The sequence below is a fragment of the Nicotiana attenuata genome, unplaced genomic scaffold (assembly GCF_001879085.1).
Source record: "Nicotiana attenuata strain UT unplaced genomic scaffold, NIATTr2, whole genome shotgun sequence".
Classification (NCBI taxonomy): domain Eukaryota; kingdom Viridiplantae; phylum Streptophyta; class Magnoliopsida; order Solanales; family Solanaceae; genus Nicotiana; species Nicotiana attenuata.
In genome coordinates this window covers 1,332,776-1,352,138 of record NW_017670262.1, presented here as the reverse complement: position 1 = coordinate 1,352,138, position 19,363 = coordinate 1,332,776, and the positions used below count along the sequence as shown (strand labels likewise).

The window sequence follows — 19,363 nt, the reverse complement described above, 5'->3', positions numbered from 1 at the left end:
ATTAAAGAACTAGAAAGTTCTTTACAAATTCTCTTATGTTGGTTGTTCTCATTAATTAATATACCAACTAAAATTGGGATTGAATCCCATGAATGCTGGAAATATCAAAGGTGAATATGGGCCCACTCACCTGCCATGTATACCACATAAGATGCATCTATGAGATGGTTAAATGTGCGATTATTAATAACCCGCAACATGGTATTTGCGAGGTAACTTGCTCAATAATTTAATTTCGAGCATAATTTCCAGATTTTCTATTCAAGAAGTTCATCTTGATAAGTTAGTTTACATCACAGTTGGTTTAGCAAAATGATTTATTAAGTGCCTCTACTTAATAGCTAAACAATTGCTTATGAGAATAAAGTTATCTATATCAGTTTGATATACGTTATATACGAAAGTATATTATTTTCTCCCTCACAAGTGGTTCAGGGTCAGGAACCAAATAATTCCATCTTATTATTATTGATGTGCGGTGTATATTTTTATTAGCACGTAACGCACAAAGGTGGATTCTCAAAGTTGAGGTAACAAGTTAATTTTTCTAACATGAGGGGGAGACACGATAAACAGTTGAGAAAAAGTTACGTGGAATGAATTATCATTTGTACATCTAGATCCTCGAATAAGATAATATGAACTTGAAGTTCATAAAAGAATAATTCATTTGCAATATATTGCAAAGCATGTCAAACGCATTTGCTGGTCCAAAAAAAGTAACTATATCTCACTGCAAATGCTCCTATTGGAATAAGTCCTAGAAGGACAAAGTCTATGGTACGCTTAAAGCGTATAGACAAATCGGTTTCAAATAAACTTCTTGATAAAGAAGATGAGCAAATGATCAAAATGATCATAATAAAGGAGGCAAGTGATCTAGAAGATCACATGACATAACACTTCATAAAATCTCATGAGAGATTCAGGTACCTGAATACATGAATGAAGAGATCTCTATGTTATGTCTTTATGAAAAATAAGGAGGTTGGAACCGATATAAAATGTTTGTCGACGACATCTATAATAACGCTAAATATATATGAGGATCTTAAGTCTGAAGAAACAATTCGAATAGATTTGGTTTCATATGAAAGACATGTAGTTTTGAACATGTAGTTCAAACACTTGAAAGTATAAAGTCAATGGTATGTGCAATCAGTTTTCGATATCTTATATGTCTAGCATGACATGAAAACTTGATATGCATCTAAAGTCTATTATATGGCTTATATGACTTAAAAATCCTTGAAGGATTTAAATTGCTTAAAGCATATAGAATTCATGGTCATGAATTACTATATCCTAAATGTAATCTGTGCACATATGTATCTTGCTATAATTGTAAGCATGATAATATGATAGCAAGAGTTTTCACCCCTATGTGAAGATATTGAAATGATGATTCCAACAAGATCATATGAAGACAATACATCTATCAGGGATGATGATTTCAAGGTGAAACAAATTCGTTGAAGTTAATATGGCTGATATTGTTTATCAAATATCTATCAACGATCTTTTCAAAATGGTGCACAAGATTGGGATGCGAAGGCTCAAGGATGTGAATTGATGCTCTCATCAGGGGGAGTTAATGCGCATTGCACTCTTTTTTCCTTACAAGGTTTTGTCCCACTGGGTTTTCCTTGCAAGGTTTTTAACGAGGCAACCAAAAGGCGTATTACTAAACAAGTGTACTCTTTTTCCTTCACTAGAACTTTTTTCCCACTGGGTTTTATTTTTGTTAGGGTTTTAACGAGGCATATTATCTGTTGAATAGACATTCAAGGGGGAGTGTTATAAATAGAATTTTATTTATGGTGAATGTCTATATTTAGATTTTAGAGAGATTCTAGGGTTTATTACTTGGTGGCTAATAGCCCGTTTGGCCAAGCTGCAAAAATAAGCTTATTTTGAGAAGTGTTTTTCTTCAAAAGTACTTTTCTCAAAAGTACTTTTGGTGAGAAGCAGTTTGTGTTTGGCTAATTAGTTTGAAAAGCACTTCTGAACAACAATTAGTGTTTGGCCAAGCTTTAAAAAACTGCTTCTAAGTGTATTTTTCTCAAAAGTGCTTCTCAAAAAAGTGCTTCTCAAAAAAGTGCTTTTGGAGAGAAGCTACTTTTTTCTGCTTTTCCAAAACTGCTTCTGCTTCTCCTCAAAAGCACTTTTTTTCCTTCCAAAAGCTTGGCCAAACACCTCAATTTTTGGCCAAAAGTGCTTTTGGCAAAAAAAAAAGCACTTTTGGCCAAAAAAGAAGCTTGGCAAAACAGGCTATAAGTCACCTTCTCCCTCTAAATAGAGCCTCTAAATAGAGGGTTATATTCCACTGTAATTGACCCCAAATCAATAAGAATTCTCTCTCCCTACTTTTCTCCGTAATAATCTTTTCTTCTTTTATTGTTCATAACATAAGTGAGATAAATAATAATTTGCCGAGTGCTAAAGGGTAATTTAATCAAGTGACTCTTACGATGAATATTATTTAATAATTTTCTTGATGGGTTTATCAAAGTTTAATCGAAAATTAATTTTGGACCAGAAACAGTATGTAATTACAGACACAGTAATTATACTATATAGTCTAACAATTACATAACAATGGTGAAAAAAATAATACTACTCCATTACATACCAATGTCCTAACACAGTATTTGCTTATCTGTCCAACAAATCGGTGTCTGAAAATATCGAAATTGGCGCCGCTTTTCCCTGCTCTCTCCCTACAACCCCATTTCTTTTCTTCTGAAAGTTGTCAACCCAGATTTGAAATCCCAAATTCCAAAAGGGAAAATACAAACCTAATAAAGGGTTCACCTTTTGTTAATTTGATTTTCTTTTCACCATGTCTATGCGTAGGAGAACCTTGCTTAAAGTCATCGTCCTCGGCGATAGTGGGTACGTTCCTTTTTTCCTCTTTTCTCTCTCTTTTTATTTTTTCATTTTGAGAAATTTCTCATCCCAGGACTATTCATTTGGAAGAAATTTGGAGTATATAATGCTAATTTAATTTCTCTTTTTTATCTGTTTTCAGGGTTGGTAAAACGTCATTAATGAATCAGTATCCTTCTCTACCACATTCCCTAATTATTGGAGGTCAAGATTTTTTTTTTTTAAATTTACGAATTGGGTATTTCGATTTTAATCAATTTTCTATTAGTAGCTTCAATTTTACAGTTAACTTAGTATTAGTCTTTTTTTTTTGGCATTGCAAATACCTATAAGTAATTACTCTCTCTATCAGCTTGTTTGACTGGGCACAGATCATTAAGGTAAATTAAAGTTAAATTTTTTTAAATATAGAAAGGTTTTTTTTTTTTTTCGAGACATACTAAAAGGGAAAGAGTATCACATAAATTGGGACAGAGGGAGTATTGTTTTAGGCTCTTTTGTTTATACCGTCTATTTGTTGTGTTCACTGTTTATGGGTGGATTTGTGTTTTCTAAAAGTATTTGGACATGTGGGATCTTTGACCAATAGCAAAGATATGTTCACAAGAAGTTCAGCCAGCAATATAAAGCTACAATTGGAGCTGATTTCGTGACAAAGGAGCTTCAAATTGATGACAGGCTTGTAACTCTCCAAGTGAGTTTCTTGGTTATTTATATGTGAAAAATATTCTGATGTTTACGTGCTTTTAAATGCATAAGAGTAGCTGAACCATTTTTGGGGATTATGTATTTGCTGAATGTGTTTGTGTTCTTGTTTGGTAGATATGGGATACAGCTGGCCAAGAGAGATTTCAGAGTCTTGGAGTTGCATTCTATAGAGGTGCAGATTGCTGTGTTTTGGTCTATGATGTCAATGTTATGAGATCCTTTGATAACCTTGACAATTGGCATGAAGAATTTCTCAAACAGGTCGAGTGATTATTCTTCGTGGATTCATTTGTCTCAGTGGTTTTTTCTTGTTCAGTGAATTAGGATTTCTTGACTGCTTTATACATTGCTAAGAGTCATGTTATCGACTAGTAGGCAAACACTTCTGAGATGATTAGGATGGACATTTCTTCCTTGAATCCCGGTGGAGGTTATTTTTTGTGGTCCAACTAGGGCTAGAACTGATCTTAAGTGCATTGTTTGTTCTGTTGGTATATGGAACTCATGAGCAACTTATAATCAAAAGACCAAGAAATAAAGGCATACCTATTTAGGAATTGAACTGGGTGTTGCAGAGATTAAACTAGTTATCTGTTAGTAGAAATGCCCTCCATCTTCTATTCTCCACATCCTCTTTTGTTTAAAGCATCAAGCAGACTTGTGAACCAATTGAAGAGAGAAAATGAGAACAGAAAGAGCGTTAAGTTTGCCATCTGGTTTGTTGTTGGTGCATCAAAGTCTTATTAGGCTGCTTCAGTTGGTGTACTACCCAAATTCTTCCGTCTAAGTGGGAACATGTACATGAAGAATGTGCAAGTCTGCAAGATGATTGGAAAAATTGACAGAAGAAGGATTTACAGTCAAAATATAATCATGTATTTAATGCTTAAACCTTGCTGTTAGAAGATGAAGAGAGTCAAAATTGTACAAAACCAACAAAAGGACTAGCTGCTTTCCCTTCATATATCTGTCTGTAAAAATCAGAAATGGACATTAGGAAATAAGGCTTCATTTTGGTTGTGTTTATATGTAGAAATGAGAATACACGAATATGCAAACATATAATTATAAAAACCAAACAGTATAGTGCAGCATTTTGTTTAATGATCTCCCTGCAGATGAATCGATGTGCCATGTCTCTGAATTTGGTCGGTTATATGAATTCTTATAGTCCATGTTGCTCCATTTTAAGCTCATCTCCGTCCTATATTATGTAAATTAAAAATAAAAAGCACTAGAAGTTATCCATATTTTCTACTAGGCATTAATCTGACTCCTAGACAATAATGAACCTAAAGTAATCATACTAACATGATTAAGAGCCTGTTTGGATGGGCTTAAAAGCTGGTCAAATCAGCTTTTAAGCCCCTTTTAACTGATGGAGGTGTTTGGCAACCAAAAAAATAGCTTAAAAAAAGTTAAAATCTGCTTAAGAAAAGCCAAAACCAAGAAGTTGGGTAAACCCAACTTTTTTTATATTGGCTTAAAAGCCATATTACTTTGACCAAAGATTTTACTTTCTTATCCATTATAAGTTTTCGTAATACCCAAATTACCCTCAGTCAAATAAAAATCTAAAACTTCCTATTTCTCTATCTTTTTTGCACTTTAGAACACAGCAGTGCACCTTCTTTCCTTTTCCTCTTCCTCTCCGTTTCATCTTCATTTTTCTGCATTTTTGGTAAGTACTGTTCATGCCAAAATCCACTCTAAATCTCAAAGTTAACTCAAAAAACAAAGAGAAAGCTTTGGAAAAGAAAGAGCAAGATCTGTAAATTTTAAAAAAGATATGCAAAAAGAAAAAAAAAAACAGAACATAGCAAATCCTTTGAACTTGACAACAACATTGTCACTAGTTGCTGCTAGATTCTCTAAAGAATTTGAGTTTTTAGGTTTTGAGGTTGGCCACCAATCAAGCCTAAAACTGAATAAAAATAATCAATTAAATTAAATATAAATTATTTTTTATTTGAATTAACTCATAATTAAGGTTATTTCTGTCTTTTAACAGAAAAAAGTACTTGCTAGCACTTGTTTACCAAACACTTCAACAACTTTTTTTAAGTTTCAGCACTTTTATCCAAACATGTAACTACTTATTTATAAAACAAGTTCCAGCACTTGTAAAGTGCTTTTAAGCACTTAACTTAAAAGCCATTTTTTTAAGCCAATCCAAACGGACTCTAAAACTTAATCCCAACTCATTAATATCACCTATATATATATATATATATATATATATATATATATATATATATATATATCTTCCATCGTGCCTTATATTTTACTAGGCCCGCATGTTTTACAAGAGAAATTAGTTTTAAGCCTAACATTGAGTATTTTATAGAAGTAGACGATTCCTGCAATTTCTTTCCTGTGTAAGATCCCAACAAGTAAAGGCTTGGGATTATGCTGTGTATCTAAAGAGTTTTCACATATGGTCTATATGTTCAGATCTTAATTGGACTTCTTCTGGTGTAACATTGGAATGTATTATCATTTCGTCATGCAAATATTGTGTTGGTGATTGTTGAATTAAGACTAGCTCTGTTCCATGTTAACCGACAGAATTTGTTGATATGCAGGCTAATCCACCAGACCCTAAAACATTTCCTTTCATATTACTGGGGAACAAGATTGACATAGATGGTGGAAATAGCAGAGTGGTAAGACAATCGTAGTGCTAAAGTTTTCAAGTTATGGTCTTCGGATTCTATGAGAGTTTTCGTTTTCATATTCTGTGCGACATTTGTAATTGATTTATCTTTTGCATGCTGAACAGGTTTCTGAGAAGAAAGCAAAGGAATGGTGTGCTTCAAAAGGGATACCTTACTTTGAGACATCAGCAAAAGAGGATATAAATGTTGATGCTGCATTCTTGTCTATTGCAAAAACTGCTTTGGCCAATGAACACGAGCAAGATATGTGAGTATATGTGAATTTGAATATAAACAAAGCATTGTTTGTTGGTTATTGCTTGTATGAGATATGATGCTTATATACCTATAAACTTAGCGGTAACAATAAGATGAGCTAGCTTAAGTAATGAGAGCCCAACGATAAAAAAAGGGCAGCCCGATGCACTAAGCTCCCGCTATGCGCGGGGTCCGGGGAAGGGCCGGACCACAAGGGTCTATTGTATGTCAAGCATATTTATTCTAACATATGACCCCTTGAAAGTAGAATGTTTTCTAGCGGACTAGATGAAACTAACATCTAACATTAAATGTTTGTTGATCTTGGCAAAGATGTTTGTTTGGTTTTTGTTTTCTCAAAAAGTTTTTAGAAGAAAAAGAGGAAACCATGTAAAAAAAAACCTTAGCCAGAAAAAAAAGGGCTAAAAGTCGTTTTTAGATCAAGGTAAACATTGCAACATTGAAAAAACAACTACCTTGCATGTTTTTGTTTTCTGTAATTCCAAAAAACATTTTTGAAAAGCTTCTCAAATCAACCTTTCAAAAAAATAACTGTCCAAGAGCCATCTAAAAAACTCTTTTCTTGTTACATGCAAAAGATATTACTTGAATCATAGAGCTTCCCCAAACTTTCATGTCAAGTTTATGATTACATATCTTAAAAAATGTAAGTAATATTGATGCTTCAGCAATTCTATAAATGAAGTGCTAGATTTTTAGCCCATTCAGTTTGTAGTTAGCCACTTTTGAATCGTGCAGTTTGTGTAAATTTTTAGAACCTGTTTTCAAGATTGATCTTGGAATGAAAGGGTAACCCGACAGTTCCAAGATTGAGCTTTTGAATGTTGAAATTGATTTGCTCTGGTGTGCAAAATTTTATCATCTAAGGTATCTGGATAACCAAATATATGGAAAAGTTACTGCTGAACTAGAAAGATAATTAACTGTGCACTCTCCTGCTATTTCATTCATTTGCCTTTAATGAATCGATGTGTTTAAGACACGGAGATGATTTTGAGGCAATGTGAAGTGGTGGTCTGTGGGTGTTCAACCAAAGTGCAAAAAAGTTTGTTAGAATATCAAGTGAATATGTGTGTAGATCATACACATCTAGATTCATTGTATTTGAACGAAATAAATCATATACAATATTCTATAAGATATCTTGGGTATTCTGTATTTAATCATAAAATATTTACTTACCGTGTTTGTATAAAAATTGATTACCTACCATATTATACATAGCCTAAGACTCCTAGATAAGGAGCACGTATTATGCATCGTTTATCAAGTCAATGAGAAGATTTTCTATTTTTACTTGGTATCAGAGCTTTTACAATATTGGTAGAAACTCAAATACCTTCTGCTACCGGCCACTGGTACTACCAATGCATGCCGCTCGCTGGGCAGTGTTATCTTCTTTTGTTCTTCCTTTTGGTGCCCGATGACCCTCCTCTCTCCTACAATTGGCACCCTTATCTCCAGATAGCCATTCATGCGCCATTCCTGTCTTTTAGGATTGTTTGTGCATCGGCTCATCTTTTCGGTGACTGGTGCTGCTAACTTTTATGCAACCGATGCTGTCTTTTAAACTTTGAATTTCCTCCGTAGTCTGCCCATTCAAGTTACATTGATAATATTTTGGAAATTTGCAACACCATATCTTTTTTTTGGTAATTGAGAATATATTTTTTTCCTTGTGGTGCAAGAAATACTTTCTTCCACAAAACATTTGCCAACTACTTTCTAGAGGAAAGAATTGCTGCACTGTTTCTTTTTTGGTGATTGTGCAGTTCCAATGAGATTTCGTAGTCAACTTTCCATGTTCTAAAAATAATCAGACTCAAGTTGGTTTTCCCACTTTGAGTTTGAGGGGCCATGTTGGAATACCAATTGAATGTGTCTAGATTCATACACGTCTAGATTCATTATACTTGGATAAAAAATTTATATAGAATATTCTATAGGATATCTTGGGTATTTTGTATTTAATTATTGAATATTACTTACCTTAGTAGTATAAGGATTGGTTAGCTATCATATTATATAGTCTAATATTCCTATATAAAGAGCACCTCTCGTACATCGTTAATCAATTCAATGAGAAGTTCTTTTCTATTTTCACATGGTATCTTATTGACTTGTTTAACAATGTACAAGAGATGCTCCTTATATATGAGTCGTAAGCTACCTACAATGTGGTAGGTAATCAATTCCGATACAAATAAGGTTAGTAAATATTCTATAATTAAATATCAAATAACCAAGGTATTCAATAGAATATTCTATATGATTTTCTTTATTCAAGTATAAGAAATCTAGATGTGTATGAATTTAAATACATATTCATTTGATATTCTAACATGCTCTCTCAAACTTAGAATAAGGAAAGCAACTTGCGTTTGGTTATATCAAAAACATATAATGTTGATGCCGAATACTCGCTGGATTCATGCACAATGACAAAATATAAATGCATTGTTGGAATTATTTCCTCCGCGAAGTTGTTGGTGACTGCATAATGAAAGAATGTGCTCGTTGAACTACACACAAAAAAAAAAGGATCTTTTTTCTATCACCGAAAACAAATATAGTGTTGCAAATCTCTAGGACATGGGTCGCATAAAAAGTAACAACATCTCTCGCCAGAGAAATGAATGGTGCTTGAACAATCCTAAGGAGAGGAATGACGCATAAACACTCATCTAGATGTAGGGTCACCAATTGATGGAGCGAGGAGTGTCATCAGACAATAAAAGAAAGAAGCATTGGCCAGGCAAGCAGCACTTTTGGCCGTGGTGATAGCTTCCGTAGTCTCTAGACTGTGAAGGCTCTAATACCAAGTGAAAAGAGAAGTCAATCAACAATGTACAAGAGGTGCTCCTTAGGTAGGAGTCTTAGGCTATGTACAATTATGGTAGATAATCAATCCCTATACTAATAAGGTAAGCGGATACTTAATAGTTAAATACAGACTATCCTAAGTATCATGTATCATATTCTATATGATTTTCCTTATTCAAGCAATGAACTTAGACGTGTATGAATGTGGATACATATTCACTTGATATTCTAACAGTGACCAATACCAAGAGAAATTGAAATTAGAAGTGAATATACCAGAAAGCTCGGTTTGAGTGCTTAATTAATGATAATTCTTCAGTGATCCACCTAACGCCGTCAGTATAGCCGTTTCACAAGGGTATGCGGATTTAAGTCTTAGGTGGCAGAGCTTACCATTTGACCTGATAATGTAGCTAAAAAGTCCAATCAATATGGTGAGGTTAAGCATGGTTGGGTTGTAAAGGACCAGACTTTTGATGATGACTCCAGAGAGTAGAGTCGTCAACTATTGACGTCTTCAATAGATTTTGGGCCAATGTTTTAAAAGGCGGGGGCGTGAGGCGAGGCGTAAGCCCTGAGACATGGGGCGTAAGTACCACGGATCTTTAAATTTTTCTAATTTCAAGAATTTTAAGATAGTATAAAATAAAAAATAATTATAAAAATTACGTTAAATCACAAATTATACAAATAATCTATTTTTAAAAAAAATATAAATTATAATTCAACTATGAATAATACGAAAAGTATGACATATATCATAATATGCAAATTAGCTGCAACGTCGTTACAGATCAAACATCAAAAGTAATGTATTCGATACGAAATCTTATATGTATCTCTTAAGGAGTAATGAATCTTGAAAGAATTTCGATATTATAATTTGATATTTTTCTTAAAATACTCCTTTTATTTAATATGCTTTGTATTTGAAAGAGAATTTATATAAAAACATAATTCACAATTTAAATGTGATTCTCAAGCATCGTTCATTTTTAAGTTTCAACAAGTTCATAAAGTGACACATAATTCACCATACTATACCATGATAACTAATTATTTGTAAATAGTTACTAATACTGAGCTATTAAATTAATAAGTATTGTATCTCATAAACATGAAAAAAAATATTTAGAAAAATGATTATAAAAAAAATTATGGACTAGTATATAGTAAAGACATAACAAAAGTTAATAAATAAATACTTTTTAAATGAAAGATTTATTTAAAATTAACTATCATAGCAGTCTTAGTGGATAACGTGCAATAATTTTCACTTTAATTATGACATAAAATACTCTCAACTTAATGATTTAAAATTAGAAAAAAAGTAATTTTGAATAGTCAACGATTTATTAAGAAAATTTGAGGATTTACAAAGTTAGTTACATATAATTGCATAAAGTTCTATTAGGCGAGCCCAGTACGCTGGGCGTTGGGCGTGTCCGGGGCGTAAGTCTCACGGAACTAAGCCCCACACATAAGCCCAGGGGCTTTTTACGAGTGCTCCGCCCCGGGGCGAGCCCCGGGCGAGTCCCAATTCTGCCTTTTAAAACAGAGTTTTGGGCTATACTTGTGTTGATTTGGGAGATATAACTTAGACAATGGTGACTTTGTTTGGTTCACTAATTTACCTGCCTAAAAGCCTGATGCTGAAAAATAGAGTCGATAATGTGCTATGTTCGAGTTGATTACACAGACTTAACAGATAAATTTTCTATTCACTACAGAATTTAGGATCAGAAGGAAGTGATGGACAGTAGCATCAGTTTTTCATAGATATAGTACTTCATGCTTTTATATTCTGTAGCCTTTGGCGTGCCTGCAGGATACAGATGTTCTGTGTTATCAGGGAAGCTTTAGTGGTCTATATATTTTGGTGCAATGATCGCTGCTCTACTTTCCATAAAACAAATGGAATATGTTGTGGTAGCTCAAAACTCAAGTAACTCTGACGTATGGTTCATAAAGAGTTCAAGAGCTCATAGATTTGTTGGAACGTCATTTCATCATAGGATGTTCTACTATGGTGCCTGCTGCTTCTGTAACAATGAAAGTTTAGACAGTCAATGGTTGGTTATTAGGATAAACTCCAATGAATCTTGTTAGAGTGCATTTCTAATAAGATAATATCAATTTAATCTTTGAACCTGAAAAAGTATTTCATAAGTCGGAATTAGTATATCTCTGATAATTATGACAGCAGTATGTTAAATGGTTTTCCCTGAGTTTTCTGTACAGGGCCTAGAATAATTGAGTAATAATATCCTGATTGACTATCGACTATTAATGATATAGCGACTGTGGAAGTGAAAATGCATTTTGGTAGGCCAGATAGTGAACCTACTCTATGTTCCTCATCCCTCTACATTCAACTACTGCATTTTGGCAGCTAGGGAACCTGCATATACTAAAATCTTGTGTTGTTTTCCAGATACTTCCAGGGCATTCCGGAGGCAGTTTCAGAGATGGAGCAAAGAGGTGGTTGTGCATGTTAAGGCGGATGAAGCAATTTCATTGAGTGCTATATGTAATCGCTGTTGTTGCCTATTTTTCCTGCAACAGTATCGTTACTCTCAGGCCGTAGCCATTCTTTTGTACCCATTACTACATATACTCTTCGCTTAAGATGAAATACATCTTTGTCACATTCAGATACTGGAGGTATAGGAACTCAGGAATGTCTCCTTGTATTGCAGTTGGCTCTGAGAAAGATTGTAATTGTGCATTTTGCCGTACCCTGTGTGGTTGGATGTTATTGTATACACTGAAAACTGTATTTTTCTACATCTACGTATAACAATGAGTTGGATTGGTAACTGTTACTGTGCTTCATTCCATGAACTTACAGTTAGGCGAAATTATTAGTTATGCAAAAAAATTGCTGTTGGCTTCATGCATGGAGCGGATGAAAAATTACTATCTTTTCTTTTTGAAGCTCAGGTATGCAGAAGTAGCACCAGATTGTGTAAGTTTACAGGAGACTTAAATGAATCATATGATACCAATCTTCTGGTTACACATGACTAAATAAATAACAATCATGTTTCAGTATAACTCGCTCTAGTTAATAGATTATAGTGATGGGCATGAGTATTTTCCAGATGATTTTTTCAACCTAAAACTTTGAAGATCAGTAATCATTGTTGCAATTAAGTTTCGGTTGTATGAATACCCAATAGGTCAGATAAAATTGAAGATCAAACTGTCAAAGTCAACAGGACATTTCACTTGGATAGACCTTGTTTGTAGCAAAAACTAAAACAGGTTGATCCACAATTAAATTGGATATAATTAGTCTTGGAAAATATATTCTTTTGTTGTTTTTTATTGAATAGGAAAAAAATAAAGAAAAAGCAATGATGTGCTTCCAATCTTTGCTTGAATGAATTAAATATTAGTGTACCAACTGCTTTCTCCACGTGTTTATTTCCTCCTTTTTTTTTTTTTTTTTGGGCTTGGAAAAAAAAAACTTTAATTTGCAAAAATAGTATAGTACTCCACCTTTTATTTATTTGAAAGGGAATGAAGTAATGAAATGAAAGACTTAAAGTATGATCAACAAGAAGCAACTTGTTTCCATTATTATGACACAAACTCAGTGGACGTGGAGCAATGAGCTTCTCACATTTTGTTTCCTTTATCCATTGTTCCTCATTTGCAAAAGCTGGTAGACGAAGACACAGTGGAGGAAGATGGGAGTATCATTGGCAATTGCATTAAAAAGTCTCTTCGCCGTGTTGGGATGTTTGGCCTCAGCCGTTGTAATCTATACTGTCGTCACTGATGGCCTCCCTTTCCGCTTAGAACTCCTCACACCGTATTTTTCTTTTCTCTCCGTCTTACTAATTATTCTATTTTGAATTTCTCTTGATTGGATCATTGATGCTCCTATTTGGATAAATGGTTGTAGACTCTGCTGCATTATCTAAAAGCTTAAACTGTTTTGAAATAAATACTTTTGTTTATGTGAACATATCTTTTTAAATTCAGGAGTTCTATCTGCTCTATTACTATATTAATTCTTGGGAGCACCTTCAAGCTGTTAGAAATGACGCAGTTTTTATTTATTTAATTGCGTCTTAACTGACTTATGTTATAGTAGCATTTTTGTGAGAATAGTCAGGAGAAAAGAATTAGCTAGGCATTAAAAAAAAAAGGTAGCATGATGCACAAAGCATCTTGCAAAGACGCAGGGTCGGGGAAGGGCCGATAGCCAAGGGGTGTGATGTAGATAGCTTACCCTAATGCAAGCATTAGTGAATGCTTACACGCCTAAAACCCGTGACCTATAGGTCATACCGAGACAACTAGACATTGAGAATTTGACTTTGAAAAACAGTTTAGTTCCATCTGTTTTCTGAACAATTTGAAATTGGTGGAATGGATGTTGCAGGTGGATGGCAGCAACCTTGATAGATTTCTACATCAACATTTTTGCAATAGGGGTATGACATGATTATTTTTTAGTGCTTCTCAATGTTTACTCTCAAGTTCAATTGCTTTTTATTTGGTACAGTGCCGCTAGCATTGGACATTAAAGAGAACATGTTTGAATTTGCCTATATACGAATAGTTAAAACTCAACTAGCTTCAAAGCTAGTGCTAATATAACATGATTTGCTAGTAACTAATGTAATTGGGAATTGGAAGAAATTTAACACCAATAGAGTGAAGGCTTTCGCGTTTTTATCCATAGCCTTAGGCTGAGAATTGATCATGAACTTTAGTATGGGGCCTGGGTCAACTGTAGCATCAGGTTTTCACGTTTTTATCAATAGCCTTTAGCTGAAAACTGAAAATCTCTTTTACACTTCATTAAGAGCCTCAGACATTAGTAAAACTAGCATTTAATCCATAGCCTTAGGCTGAGATTTGAAGTTTTCTTTTGCACTAATGTATAATGTCATCCTGCAGTTTAAGCAAAACATTGATTAGGAAAATATCTAACCTGTAGTTGACTCTCTTGTCTCTTTATTTTTTGTTGGGGTGAATCTTTGAGGTCCTTTAGTTTTGAATTGCTTTGACAACACTTTTGTGATTCCAAGATATTGGTCTGAATGCATCACATATTGCTATGTTTCTCTGCTCTTATCTCCAAAAGATTTGCTCTCATGTTTTGGCATTGTGTTATCATATTAGTCCTGGGTTGCCTACAAGGAATCCAACTGGATTACTGCACTACTTTGGGCGGTCTTGCTGTTCTGTTTAGGAAGGTATGCCTACCTTGTTCCTGTATACAAAACAACTTTACCAGCAATGTACTTTTTAGTTTAGATGATGACTGTCCTTCAAGATTTCGCTAAGTATCTTTTATGAGACTGAATTCTCGGTTGCAATTTTCACATATATGAACAGTGTGACCAATCAATCAATTTATATCGAACCATGTAGATAACTTTGTTGGTATACACCCAATAAATCAATCGATCAACTATACCTCAATCCCAAATTAAGTAGGCAGCAATATGAATCCTCTACATATTCTGCTCTATTCTGGCCCATTTCATTCCAGTACTAGCATGAAATTTGTCTTGTAAGGCAAAGTTTTAGAAATTCTCTAATAATCTCCCTTATGACCCTAATGTCTGTGTAACTGCAAAAATTGATCCTCGGTCCGCACTAATTGGTATTGTTACATGGATCTCTGCTGCCATTATGTTCTCCTCCATGTGCTATTGGCATATTTCATCCCCTTTTAGCACCTTCAATCACCATCATGTTGCTCCAAGGGACTGGTGTATTTGGAGGTTGCATAAGGTATTGGCAAACTATTACAGGCGCCTTTCTCTCGTTATATCCTCTATGTGTAAGACTGCACATTTATCTTAATATCCTTTGGCATCCAGCATTCCATAAGATAAAATTTTCTTAGATTCTATTGGCAAAGAATATCTTCCTTTTCAGTTTGTATTATCCTTTTATGGCATCAGAATGCCATGGTGTTATTGCCCTTAACGGTGTTCAGACAATATTATCCATAAACGTTTATCAGTTTGTGACTATATATTCAGGGATGGTGATAACCTTTCTCTAACCCCTTCGCAGCATTACTACATGCGGCTACATTGTCTTGCAGTTCCTGAATCTTTCAACTCAAGAATCTATACAGGATCCAATTTACTTTGTTCTATTACGACGCCAGCAAAAGTAAGTTTCTGATACTTTATGTTTCTTTCTATTTGTACAAGACCTTGCAGTAAATTACATTATCAGTTCATGTGGTTGTAGGCTGTGTAATAACCTACTCTTTGCAGAAAAGAACTGTAGTAAAACTTTAACTGATACAAATAAATGTTACTTGGAGTTTGAAGCTTTCCCATCAATGTTATATCATGAGACACATCTATTTGTGTTAGTTTTCTTTCTGAAAATGAGCTTAACTTATAATGATCTGTTGAAATTTTATGATTTAGGACTGAAACAGAACAAAGGAGGAAGTGTTCTCTTTTAACTGCAAGAATTCTATCTCTTGTTTTGGGCTGTCTGATGCTAGGGACACTGATTTACACCATTGTAATTGATGGTTCTCCATTTCGCAGAGATGTTTTCACTCCGTAAGTTCTTTACTTATTCCTACTTTTAATCAGATGCCCATCAACTTTGACTATAGTCTTTCCTGGTAAAGTGGAGACTGGAATATATTTGGAGGATATTAGTTGTGACGGAGGACTTTGTCAGTACTTGAAGTATTTGTTTGTTTTCTTCTTTGAGCTAATAGCTAGATCTCCTTTGTTTTGCTTTAAATTGTTGCACTTTTAAGGGAAGTCATTGTGCTACTCTGGAGGAAAACACCTTCTCATTTATTCAATGTCTTCTATGCTCTTCAGCACCTTATATCCTTCAGGAAGTATATGTCTTTCCCGGAATGAGATTCCTAAATGAGAGAACATATTTGTTACAGTGATCTGAGGTTGGGATAAGGTTACTGTCAGTAACTTACTGAGAATGATTTGCGCTCCCAAAATGTATAAATTGTTTGTCTGATAATTTGATTGCCTTGCTCATTTTGCATGGACGAAGACTATTGATGCTATCTTACGTCATACTATCATTTAATCCTTAATAATACTATATGAACTTAAAATATCAAAACATTTGACTGGATTGATCTATGTTGAGCTTTCTCAGTTTCCCTGGAGAACATGATACTATCTTCAGTGTGAGATATGTCAGATAAGTATCTATGGAATTTCACATTCTATGATCGGTAGAGACGTGCTGTTCTGATGCTAAATTTTTAATCAGAATGTTGTATTTGTTATCCTCTTCTTTGCTTTCTAAAATTGAACTTATGAAATACTTTTGAAATGAGCTTTTTCTTCCATTACATGGATTTGCTATGTACAGGCCATTCTTAGGGCCTGGATTTAGGAAAACTGTTAGTCTAGAAAGCTGTTTTCTTCTTTGTCCCAAGAGCTGCAATCCATCATTTGCAAATTTGTTTGAAAGTTTCTTCTTGAAAGCAAACTTTGTGAGTTTGTGATGAAGTGGTACACGTGCATCCAAGGGCGGAGCTAGAGCTTCAGACGCGGGTTCGGCCGAACCCAGTAATTTTAGTTCAAACTCTGTGTTTGTCTTTAAAAATTCGTTGAATATGTATAAATTATTAATTTAGAACCCAGTAACTTAGAAGGAATAGAATCCCCAACCCAGTAGCTTCAAATCCTGGCTCCGTCTCTGTGTGCATCCCATACATTGGTCGAATATTAACTTGCTTGATATAAATCTTTCTTTGACATGCAATTTAAGAACTCAATATCCGTGCAGGTGGCTATCAGCAACACTAGTTGATTTCTATGTCAATATTGCGGCTCTCTCGGTAAGTTTTTCAATAGCCATCTTTGCTCTTAGTCTCACTGGTATTTGAAGATTGTTGATCTTATATGTGTTACACTGTTTTACCAGGTCTGGATTGCATATAAGGAATCAAGTTGGCTAAGTGCAGCTTTCTGGATAATACTATTAATTTGTTTTGGCGGGTATGCTTTTTCTGTTGGATTTATGCTGATATTAATGCATTTGCAGTTAGCTCCATTGGTATGACATCTTATTCATTACTCTATATGAGTGAGAGCAAACTATGAAGTCTCATTCATATATGGTGGAACTAGGAGTTTACGAATATGTGTTTGCATACCTTCATATGATCCTGAATAGAAGGGGTTCAATGATATTGTCGAACTAACTTACAATATCTTGCTTGTCTGACAAGAACTAAATTAAAATTCCAGCCTTTGCCTCTTGCAACAACTGCATTGACTTTATGCCCACTTTGTCGCATCAAGCTTTAAGTTTCTAGAGTTTTTCCGAAGCATGAATATATATTTCCATCAAGAGTAAGAATAGTCCAATCTAGTTTGTGTTTTCTGAGAGATTTAATACTAGTCTCCTAATTGCACTCCGACCTGCATATAATATCTTACAGCTCGAAATTATTAGATTTTTCATTTGCATTTGTCAGCATGCAAACAACCCCACTTTCCTCATTTCCTCTTGAAATATAATGTCTCTTTCAACTTCATCATCTGAATGTAAGGGTGGCTTCATTATTTTCCATTCTGGGAGAAAAATATCTGTTTTTTTTCCTTTTGTTGTCTTTCAGTCCTTTAGCTTCAATGGATACGTGTGTTCAGGTCGTGGGCATGTATTCAGTGACGAAGCAAGAAACTTCCCCAAGGGTGTTCAAATTTAAAAGAAGTAAAAAAAAATCCGATAAAGGGTGTTCAGTATGTGTTATATACCTCTAAAATATTTTACCACCCTTATAACCATGTGGCTTCGCCACTGCACGTATTAGACCTGACTCCAGATGTTATAGCAACTGCAACAGCTCGTTTTGGACTATATCTAATTCAGACGTTATGTTGATTTCCTCAGCATCAGCACATGCGCCTATATTGCTCTACAGCTTTTCAGTCTCTCATCTCAAGATCCCATCTACCTTATTCTTTTCAGCAGCAGCAACAGGCAAGTTTTTGCACCATCTGTTTAAGCGTGTTTCCCTCGTTATGATACGAGAGTTTATCTGTGCATCCTGTGAACAAGCAAATGATATTATTTCCTGCTAATTCTGCAGCGACAACAATAATACTGTAGTATTGCATTTTGAGCAAAAATCCCTCCTTGACATCCTTGTTCTAGTCAAAATTATACCATATTTACAATATTTGTTCAATCAAATAGTATTTTGCGCTTCTTAACAATTCTCTACACATTAAAAAGCATTTTTTTTTCCAAATAATTTCTTTGTTTTCTTTTTCCACCATTTTAAGAAACGTACTCACCCTGTGTTGTAGTTGTTCTTACTAGGGCAGAAAACGGGTATGAAGGAATCAACTGAGTACGAAGCTTTATGGCTAATTTGGTTTGATTTGATAGTGGAACTCTTGAGCCATTCTTATTTTTTTAACGAATACGTTAACATACTAGATTTGTAATATACATATGTTTGTGTAAACGAACCAGAATATTTTCTGTAATAATTTATTTTACTGTCTTTTGCGGACTAATATTTTGTTATATCCTTGAGCAAAATATATCCCATACACAGTAGTTATTAAATTCAAGGTCAAATATGTTCAGTTGCCACTAAAATTCGAATAAGATAATAACTCAGGCAACCTGCGAAATGCTATCTTCCCCTCTCTCTCTCTCTCTCTCTCTCTCTCTCTCTTTTGTGTGTGTGTGTGTTATGAATCGTTGAGGCCAAGAAAGATATAATTAAACACTCGGGTAAATAGAATTTTGATCTACATTAATCCAGCAACAAGTTGGAAGCCATTGTTTTACCTTTTAGACATTTTTACAAAGCACAATAGAAATCTAAAAATACATATGTTCGTTACTCAACCAATTACAAGATAGTATTGTATACATTTAGGGTGTGTTTGGTATAACTGAAAATGTTTTTCAAGAAAAGTAGTAATCTTATTCATTTTCCGGTGTTTGGTACGCAAATTAAGGAAAATGACTTCTCAAGAGTATTCATAAATAATTTAGATATA

The 19,363-nt window shown here is 34.3% G+C and overlaps 2 protein-coding genes across 4 annotated transcripts; both read left to right on the top strand.

The window, feature by feature from the left end:
• Positions 1 to 2,604: 2,604 nt before the first annotated feature.
• LOC109236884 (ras-related protein Rab7) lies at positions 2,605 to 12,181 on the top strand. Its single transcript, XM_019403124.1, has 7 exons — positions 2,605 to 2,895; positions 3,032 to 3,058; positions 3,484 to 3,583; positions 3,712 to 3,858; positions 6,183 to 6,263; positions 6,380 to 6,522; positions 11,791 to 12,181. The coding sequence occupies exons 1-7, from the start codon at positions 2,843 to 2,845 to the stop codon at positions 11,852 to 11,854; spliced, it is 615 nt and encodes a 204-aa protein (XP_019258669.1). The 5' UTR covers positions 2,605 to 2,842; the 3' UTR covers positions 11,855 to 12,181.
• Positions 12,182 to 12,896: 715 nt separating this feature from the next.
• On the top strand, positions 12,897 to 18,878 carry LOC109236882. 3 transcript variants are annotated; one of them, XM_019403122.1, is made up of 9 exons: positions 12,897 to 13,176; positions 13,753 to 13,804; positions 14,499 to 14,572; positions 15,405 to 15,506; positions 15,773 to 15,913; positions 17,127 to 17,178; positions 17,265 to 17,338; positions 18,237 to 18,326; positions 18,674 to 18,878. In XM_019403122.1, the coding sequence occupies exons 1-9, from the start codon at positions 13,052 to 13,054 to the stop codon at positions 18,684 to 18,686; spliced, it is 723 nt and encodes a 240-aa protein (XP_019258667.1). In that variant the 5' UTR covers positions 12,897 to 13,051; the 3' UTR covers positions 18,687 to 18,878. The 3 variants fall into 3 exon arrangements, with proteins under 3 accessions (XP_019258667.1, XP_019258666.1, XP_019258668.1); XM_019403121.1 differs by having other exon boundaries at positions 18,669 to 18,878; XM_019403123.1 differs by having other exon boundaries at positions 18,656 to 18,878.
• The last annotated feature ends 485 nt before the right edge of the window (positions 18,879 to 19,363 follow it).

Excerpts from the sequence above, each read along its gene's own strand:
- LOC109236882 (XM_019403121.1), top strand. The coding sequence starts at position 13,052 with ATGGGAGTATCATTGGCAATTGCATTAAAAAGTCTCTTCGCCGTGTTG. Across the intron at positions 15,914-17,126 it reads CGCAGAGATGTTTTCACTCC|GTGGCTATCAGCAACACTAG; the intron begins GTAAGTTCTTTA and ends ATATCCGTGCAG. Across the intron at positions 18,327-18,668 it reads CTTTTCAGCAGCAGCAACAG|GGCAGAAAACGGGTATGAAG; the intron begins GCAAGTTTTTGC and ends TGTTCTTACTAG.
- LOC109236884 (XM_019403124.1), top strand. The coding sequence starts at position 2,843 with ATGTCTATGCGTAGGAGAACCTTGCTTAAAGTCATCGTCCTCGGCGAT. Across the intron at positions 2,896-3,031 it reads ATCGTCCTCGGCGATAGTGG|GGTTGGTAAAACGTCATTAA; the intron begins GTACGTTCCTTT and ends ATCTGTTTTCAG. Across the intron at positions 3,859-6,182 it reads ATGAAGAATTTCTCAAACAG|GCTAATCCACCAGACCCTAA; the intron begins GTCGAGTGATTA and ends GTTGATATGCAG.